Source organism: Cryptomeria japonica, chromosome 6, assembly GCF_030272615.1.
Source record: "Cryptomeria japonica chromosome 6, Sugi_1.0, whole genome shotgun sequence".
Taxonomy (NCBI): domain Eukaryota; kingdom Viridiplantae; phylum Streptophyta; class Pinopsida; order Cupressales; family Cupressaceae; genus Cryptomeria; species Cryptomeria japonica.
This window is the reverse complement of record NC_081410.1, coordinates 17,698,277-17,707,335: the sequence shown is the minus strand read 5'-3', so window position 1 is coordinate 17,707,335 and position 9,059 is coordinate 17,698,277. Positions and strand designations below refer to the sequence as shown.

The following is a 9,059-nucleotide window of genomic DNA, read 5'->3' as shown; positions in this document are numbered from 1 at the left end:
AAGTACGATATAAGGAGAAAGGGAGGCAACACAGGCAGTGTGGGTAGTGGGCTGCATAGTAAGGGATATTGGCCAAGAAAGGGCAAGAAAGTGAGAAGCCAAATGCATGGCCAGTGAGAATGTTTGATGAACCTGTGTGTGGGTAAAGAAGTGACTATGCACAGAGGAAGTATAAAATTGCTTTGAATTAATTAAAGAACACATTACTAGAATGCGGTGTAAGTTTAAGTTTGCAGATTTTGAACTGAGCAGGAGCTGCGTAGTGAGAGAAGAGGGAGGTGAGACAGCTGCCTAAGAGAAGGCAAGATTCATGTGAAAAAAGTTAATAAATTGAAGGTTTTGTTATGTAAATATTGTTTTGCAATGTGATTGGATTTATTCATTGTTGCAATTTAAGAATTCAAGTTCTTTGTCTAAGATTGTAAAATTGCAGCGGGAGGGAATTTTTTTGTCTTGCATCAAGAGTTTTGAAAGAAAGAGAAGAAGGAGCCTAATGTGACTGCCAGCTGAATAAGGAATTTGGTTTGTATTAATTGAAACAGAGTAGATGCCGATAAATCTGATTTGGACTCCTGTACATCTTAGAAATTGAATGTTAGGAACAAGAAATTATTTCAGATATAGTATATGATTTTGGATCTGAATATATTTAAGTGAGCTTTTCATTTTGTGAATGATATTACAAATTTTGATTCAAGATTTTGTTTGTAGGCTACAAATTCACCCAGCTTGATAAAGTTTGGTGGTTTGTCCTGCATCAAACAGCCTTGGGAAAACCGTCATGTATCTTCCATTATGGTTCATTTTTTTGGAAATCTACTTGCAATTCATCAGAAGTTTGACAACGTTGAGAGAACTGTGAGGACGAAAATGAAGATAGAGAGATGGAAAATGTTAAGAAACCAATAGAGATCACCTTTCTGTAATCCATCTTTTGGGCATGTTACAGAACCGCTTTCTGTACTAGCATTTTGTACATGTTTAACAACCACCTGAAAGCAATTTGTCAGGAGCCCGGAAGATGTTTCATGGAGGCTTTTATCAGACCAGATTTTAATTTTTAAAAGACATTAGAAAATTATTTTAATTTTTTCGCTCATCATATTTGATTGGCCACTTATTTTTATTTTAATAAAAAATAAATAAAAAGCCCAAGAAAAAGTGCACCAGCCAATGGGGAAAATCTAAAAATAAAAAGAAAAATGATATTAATAAATAAATCAGATAACTATAAGGTAAACTATAGAATAAATGTCTGACACGATTTTTTAAGCAAAAAGAACTGAAAAAATGAAAAAATGATGGAGATGAAAACATTAGTCTCCGCCTATAGATAGGCGGGACTAATAATCTACCATCAACCATTTACCCTCACAAATTTTCATTTAAAATATTAATGCTTGAGATTTTTTGATCAACTCATCTATTTTTAAGTTTTCTTAAACCCTGAGAAAGCCCTTGAATGAAATCCAAAATCCTATCTTCCTCAGCGTTCGTGTGCTGTGAAGAGAGGGTGCAGCGCAAGACGTAAAGACAATTACAGAGCTCTGCCCTCTATTGCGCCCCGCAATTTTTCAAGTAAGTTCATTTTTAAAATGGATTAATCTCATGACTGTTCCTCGTATTGGTCATTTTGGACAACTGTATTGATTTGTAATTCCATCGTAACATGAATTTCGATAGTTACAACTTATGTTGAACTTTTTTCAGTGCCCACAAATGGGTTCCATTTAAAAAAGTTTTTATACCATTGATTTTGGCTCTGATCATTGTGATATACTCCCCAGTGTCTGTTTCAGCAATAAACCCTAATGTATGACCTACCCATGTTTCAGCGGGCATTCCGAAAATATGTTCTTCATTCTAAATTTTTATTTTCTACTCAGAACTGGGTTAAGTGGGATTTTCGTTATTTAAATTTAAAACTGTTGCCTTCAACTATTGTTCAGACTGCTAAACTCTCTGGGAAAGCGGCGGTAGAACCCCAGGCTGAAATCCCAGTGAATGTAAAGCACCAAGTTTAGCAAGTGCTTCAAGATTATCCGTACATACAAGGGATTTTAACTTTACTAATACCAGAGATAGTAGCCTCGATGCCCCATGTTTTATACACAAGCTGTTATCCAGTGTACATCAACAGAAGAACCTAATCCGAGCCTATAAGAAACATCTGCTTTATAATACAATTAATGAGTTTTTGAGCCCTTCTTTGAAAGCATTGGTATAAAGGCATGCGATATCTATAGCTTGTTGCCTCCACATCAATTGTTTATGAAACCAAGCTTGCTTGCAACTGTGTCAACTTTGAGCAACATTGGATTTCCAACGCTGGAGCTTGGAAAACTTACAAAGAGCGCCCAAATATATTCTGTTGTTCTTCAAAAGAACTGCAAAATAAACTGCAATTCCTTAGAATCTTGGAGTCAGTAAGGCTTCTGTTGTAAGAATCATAATCTGTTGTCCGTTAGTCCTTAATGATGATCTATATAGAAACTTCATGGTATTACTATTTATTATTGGTTTGAATGGTTTCCAACTGGAGAAAAGAAGGATTTTCTGTTTGATAGAAATAAATCTGCACAACAGGGTTATTATTTTCAGAAAACTTCACGCTTTTAGTGGTCAGTGGTTGCTCTTGGGATTACATAAGTCATTTCATACCAAGGGTGACCTCCTTAACAATGGTTCAGAAGAGTGTCTGTGCTCTATAATAGATTTTTCATCAAGTTGAGAAAGATAGAAGGAAATTTTTTGCAACATTTTCCTTATGTGTCCCAAAATTCTGAATCCTGAACTAGTCAAATCTACGGAGATAGGTGTTGCAACTTGCAAGTGCTGGACTATATGAGGAGGCAAGAGAGGAAATTGATTGTTATAGGGTCAATTGATTAAGCTTCTTGAATACACAGTTGGAATGATTTTTGAAAAGCAAAAAATTTCTGCATTCATTGAAAAACATCTCAAGAACATGAAGCCAATTACTCTATTGTGCAAAGATGATTGAGAAAATATTCAGTTCATGTTATTGGATAAGTAGTAGTTGATAAAGACAGTCTAGAAAATCCAGAAAATATTCACGTTATGTTATTGGATGGAGTAGATGTAGTTAAGAAAGCCATCCCAGAAAATTTTCAAAGCACAATGATGGAAGGAGGAGATTTAGCTAATAGAAAGAAAGGCCTAGTTGTTGACAGCTTTCAACAGAAGCATTCTGCACCCGTTCAAGAACTATAAATATGGGAAATTTTAGATAGCCTTATTTTAATGCATAAGCTGAACACTTTCTTGAAAGTAGGCTTGGCCAAAAACTTTGAAAAGATGGCAAAGTTGCCAGAAGTGTTGCATATACATCCAATAAGTTGCAGGAGCGATTCAATTATTTTCTGGGACTTGGATTGCCCTTTTGTGCTCTTTGTAAGATATTCTGGGCGGAACCAGGTATATTCAACCAAAGTTTGTATCCACTTTAAAGGAAAGTCGATTTTCTTTGTAGTTCTGTAAGCAACCCACTCTAGGTCCTTAAATTATATCCAATGTACTTGACTTGCCGTCTTGAACATAGAATGATACCCAGATACAATATTTATCAATGGTTAAGGATAAATAATGTTTTTAAGTTGGACTTTAGTGTCTCTTCCATCATTAGGCCATCAGAGAAAATTTGAGAAAAAATATGTAATGCTTCACCCTGAAGGGAGGAACTATTACGGGTAATGCATGCTTACATACGAACACGCTTCATATCCTCAAGAAAATGCTCAGTTTATATTATTGGATGGAGTAGATGTAGTTGATAAAGCCAGTCTAGAAATATTCAAAGCTTAATGATGGAAGGAGGAGATTTAGCTAATAGAAAGAAGACCTAGTTGTTGACAGCTTTCAACAGAAGCATTCTGCATCTGTTCAAGAATTACAAATTTGTGAAAATTTGGAGAGGCTTATTTCAATGCACAAGTTGAACATTTTCTTGAAAGTAGGCTTTAGCTAAAAACTTTGAAAAGATGACTAAAGTTTCCAAAATGATTGAATGTAAATTCGATAAGCTGCAGGAGTGATTCAATTATTTGCTGGAACTTGGATTGCCTTTTTGTTCTCTTTGTAAGATACATTGGTTGCACTTTAATATATTCAGCCAAAATTTGCATTCACTTCAAAAGAAAATTGATTTTCTTTGTTTTACAGAAATGACCTAAAATTTATATCTATAATATCTGTATCACCAGGTAATTGTAGGCAAATACCACTATTCGTGACATGGGCAATAACTATATAGAAATCCCAAGGCCTATCTCTACAAAAAAGCAACAATTGATATTGGTAAAATAGAAAGACAAGGACTATTGATATTGGTAAAATAGAAAGACATGCATGAAGGATATCATGTATATCATCTTCTCTTATGCATCTTCTCATGACATTGTTTGGTCTAGTATAAAAGAGGTACCCTGATATCAATGAGTGGTGAAATCTCTTTTCCACAAGTTGACATTCTCTTTTGAGCTGTACTCTAGAATGCAAAACAATCCATACACAATTATCAGAAAAAAGGGGGGCTCAGTTACAATCACTCTCACTATGAAAAGATGAGGTATGCATTTGTCAGTCCAATCTCTTCCACATTACTTTAAATTTAGTTTCAAACTATACACTTTACAATACTGGTCTTCGAAAATCGTCTTTCTCAACTAACTCATTTAAACGTTTTTGGTGTGTAGGTGGATACTTAACAATCAAAGCCCAACCAAAAATAAAGGGCAAAAAATTCATTTCTTTTAAATAAATTTGTGCAGAATCTTTCTCCAATTCAGGGCAAAATTGTATGCAAAAGATCAACATCAACTACAAGTAGGAAATGTTACTGGCCAACATCAATTGTAAATTTAACTGTTCTACTTCAAGACTATTTTTCATCAATAACAATTTTGTTTGTTATATTATCATTTGCACTTAACATGTATCAAAATATTTATCAATTACATGAATTCCAAATACACACAAATAAATGGATTTCACTTCCTTCTTTACTCTAATTCTAATATTACTTCTCGTAGAACCAATTCTATGCTCAACAAAAATCAATTTTGAAAATGTCGATGGACTTGACATCGAATATTGCTATGATGATCTCACTCATCTCAAGACTTAACACTTACTATTGTATCAAGACCTGTAAATTATTAATACTAATTATTTTTTTTTGGTCGGTAAAAGATATATTTTATTAATATTTTGAAATTAAGATAACAGCAAGTATAATGGATCCACCGTGGCCATCCAAAAAACAGACCACACACCTGATCAAAATCTGGGAAATACACAAAAAAACCCCCCCACAAAGTCCTCCCCCAAAAACATCATAGCGAGCATGTTAGCTGCCTGATAACGTCAAAGTTCAGACATTCAATAAAATACATATTCGCAACCCTAGACCAATACTACTATCAAATCTGAGAAACACTAAACAAAACTTTGCATTTAACTGTTTGGATCAGAATCATCTTGAAACCTGGACAGAGCTAGCACCGCATCCATTGTTCTCTTCCTTGGCCTCAGCTTCGACCCGCCTCCACCCTGGCCACCTTGTTCACCGCTCTTAGCACATCTTCCACTCTCATCAGCTCTGCAAAAGTCTTCAAGGCCTCCCAACCTCGTTTTGCCAAAGCCCAGAATCTTGCCTTCAATTCATCTTCTTGCCATCGAACAAAAGGTAAGTAATTCGCTGGCACATCCACACCTTAAGCGACATCAATGCCCACTCCAGGTATAGCCCATTCGAAAATAGAATCCATGCCCAAAAGATACTCTTCTGATATTAAATCTCGCAGAACCCTCTTCACTGTGTCCACCGAGTCCTCAAACTCTAAACCCCAAGCTGCAATTAGGGAGTATATCTCCATATTTGTCCTGTACCTATGGCCGATATGTGCAATCTCCTCCCCCATAATTAACTTCACCGCCTGCACTAATCTCTCATCCTTGAACAGAAAAAGTCCCTGCAATTGTCTCTGTGTCCCTGCCCTCAAAAGGCACTAGCTTCTTCTCTGTTTTCAACGTAAAGCTGGCCTCCATTGCTCCAATCACTACAGTATCACCACCTTTGGAATCTTACCTTTCTCACACTTCAGCCCAGCCTCTGAAGAAGACAGTAGACAGAGACTTAATGGACAAACAGTGAAATGCCTATAGAGATATAGATCAATCGGCGTAACCATTGCACCTCCTTATGGTGCAAGTGCTAGTTTTTATAGATATAGATCAAAACAAAATAATTTTAACTAATTAAATCAGTCAAAATTATTAAAGGGACATTTCAGAAAGTAGAACTCATCGCTCTATAAAGAAAAATAATAATGAGAAGGCTGATCGTCATAGACTATTTTTAACCTAGTAGATGTTATACATCATTCTGTTATAATATTCTATTCCATTCTAGTCTAGACCAAACAAAATATTTGGAAATATTAAGTGAAATAGATACAATAGGGCCTTTTTAGACTAATAGAAATTTATTGTAGCCTGTGCAGAGCATTTGTAATTCTTACACAGAGAGCTCTCTTTCATTCTTAAATGGATTTGTATGAGATGTCTTTTTCAAACACCATCCTGTTATTTGAGATAGACCAAGGTTGCAGGATCCTGTTTTTGCTCCGCAGAAGTTTCGAGGGATTTTATTTGTGAAAGAAAGCAAAAACCTTTAGGGTTTTAAGTGGGTTCAGGGAAGAATCTCCCGGAGTGCATTTTAGGGTTTATCTTTACCATTCAAGTAATTTTAAAACAGTTTTTTTTAAGTATGCGATTGTCATAAATAAATATAAATTAAAACAATAATACTCAATCCACTAAACCCTAATCAGGTAAGATTCACAAATTCTACCAGAAATCAGTGTAGGATGTTAAACACCATAATCATTATGTTCCTGAAGTTGCCATATTTCATGATGCATTTTAGCCTTTTGGTTATGCATATATTATTTTGTTGTAATTGTAACCTTTGGCTAACCCAATTTTGATAATGTGTGTAAATTTCTCAGAGGATTGTCTGCGATAAAGATGGGGAAGAAGAGGTCAAGAGATGAAGAGAGCAGTGATGTGGAAAAAAAGGTCAAGAGATTGGAACCCTCCATGATAAAGAATAAGATGAAGAGGGGCGAGGTGTATGCCAAATTGAAACATGAGAAGAAGATGGAGAAGAAAAAACGTCACAAGTCTCGGGATGCTGCAGAAAAACGAGCTTTGGAGCTCGGGGAAGAGGTAATTGTTTGTTAAATGTTTCTATCTTTCAGTATTTATGCCCATATATTATCTTTACAGTGGTTGTGTTTAATACTTAATAAAAATGGAATGAGTAAGGATTCAAATTCATGGTCCTCCCAAAAACTTGGATAGTTATGCTCAATACCTTCTTATGTACCAAACGGTTGTCTGTATAAGCTTTTGGATAGCGTTTTTCAATAATTTTCTAAGTACCAGACATCATATATATCAACTTTTGGATTATTGCGTTTAAAGCTTTAATGTCTAGCCAAATTGTATTCACTAGGTTGGGGTGCTTTACCATCAAATATATAAATATTTCTTCATTTACATGAGCTTTGTGAATGTTGCATGTTTTGTTTAGCCAAAATGGATTGGCTAGGATTGAACCCAGAGCCTCAGTTGGGTGCTCTACCAACTTATGTATAAATTTTTGCTTAAATGTTTCTAGGTTTGCCACGTGGGATTTTAAATGTTTTGTTAAAAAAATTAAATGTTTAGAGAATTGCCTTGTGGGATTATAGATATTTTTTGGGATATTTAATTGCTCCCGTTACGTGGAATTTAATTCGTAAACATTGCTTGGTGATCGTTATTAATTTATTTATTAGGGCAATTACTTGAATCCCAGGACCTCCAAAAGACTAGTCTGGTTGCTCTACTTTGTTTCAAGGATTGCCATTTGGCAATTTCAATGTTTTGTTTAAATATTTTCTTTAAAAGTTTTTGCTAAGTCTAGGGACTGCGCTTAACCAGATGTAGGATATGTTATTGGCTGCCTCTGAGCTGCTGTACAGGTTGGTGTTGGAAGTATAGCTTACATTTACTGTTACAAGTAAGGTATTTTTTGAGATCATCACCAAGGAAGACATCAACATCTTGTATAAGGCCTCCCTTGTGGAAGCCTACAAGCAGATTGTTTTTCCATTTACCTTATATAGTTAAGGTGTTCAATCTTAGTCCTGTAGGATTTGTACCTACGACCTCTTCTAGGGGGCACATGCTTTTTCTATAAGCCTACTCAGTGTGTGCATCAGGTCCACTTAGGTTAATAACTGCTCTAAGAAATAATATGATAATATCTATGTAACTTCTGGACAGTAAAACTGCTTTTCCAGCCTCTAACTTCACAAGTTCTATTTTTTGAATCATATAAGGCAAGCTTGGGATTTGTTCTTGTAGAGGGAAAGCTTCAGCCATGTTCTTAGGATTTGAACTAATTTGAATGACCCGTACATCATTCTTGTCACAATGCCAAATTACCACATGGCACAGGTGGTGAACATGAGTTTTTCGTCATGATTTGTAGCAGGGTCTATAATGCAAGCCTCCCAACACACTATGGTGCAATCCATTCTTATCCTCAGCTCTGCAGAGTTTTGAAAATATTTAAAGTTGTGTTGAACATGAATGAAAGGGAAGAGTCATCATATGTAAGCAAAGAGTCACTTGCACTGTTTTTTTGCAGCAATAAATCACCAGTCTACATGGTTATGTTCTGCAACAACTTTGCAAGTGTGAAGCATGTTTAACTTTTCTGTAATTGACAATGAAATCTAAATTCTTTCAATGAAAATTTGAAAATTTGAAATTTTTTTGGTCCACTGGGGAAACCTAGAATATGGCTTCAAGGACAGATTGCCATTTATTTGACTCCTCATTCTTTCTGCATCAGATGGTATCAGAGTTGGTTCAAATCCAGTTTGTGAGTGTATATTCAACTGACATGGGATTCTAATCAGAGGGATTGCAACAGTGGGTTTTGAATCTTGATTGTTGAGTGTGTGAACATTTTAGAGAAGGCA

The 9,059-nt window shown here is 35.4% G+C and overlaps 1 protein-coding gene across 2 annotated transcripts in view; it reads left to right on the top strand.

The window, feature by feature from the left end:
• The first annotated feature begins 1,303 nt into the window (after positions 1 to 1,303).
• LOC131048047 (uncharacterized) overlaps positions 1,304 to 9,059 on the top strand; it is a 63,820-nt gene continuing 56,064 nt past the window's right edge. Inside the window, exons 1-2 of one of the 2 annotated variants that reach the window (XM_057981889.2) lie at positions 1,304 to 1,578; positions 7,032 to 7,251. In XM_057981889.2, coding sequence (XP_057837872.1) covers positions 7,051 to 7,251 — 201 coding nt within the window. In that variant the 5' untranslated portion in view covers positions 1,304 to 1,578; positions 7,032 to 7,050. Of the gene's footprint in view, positions 1,579 to 4,718; positions 4,846 to 7,031; positions 7,252 to 9,059 lie in introns of those variants that run through there. The other variant, XM_057981888.2, reaches the window with a different exon arrangement.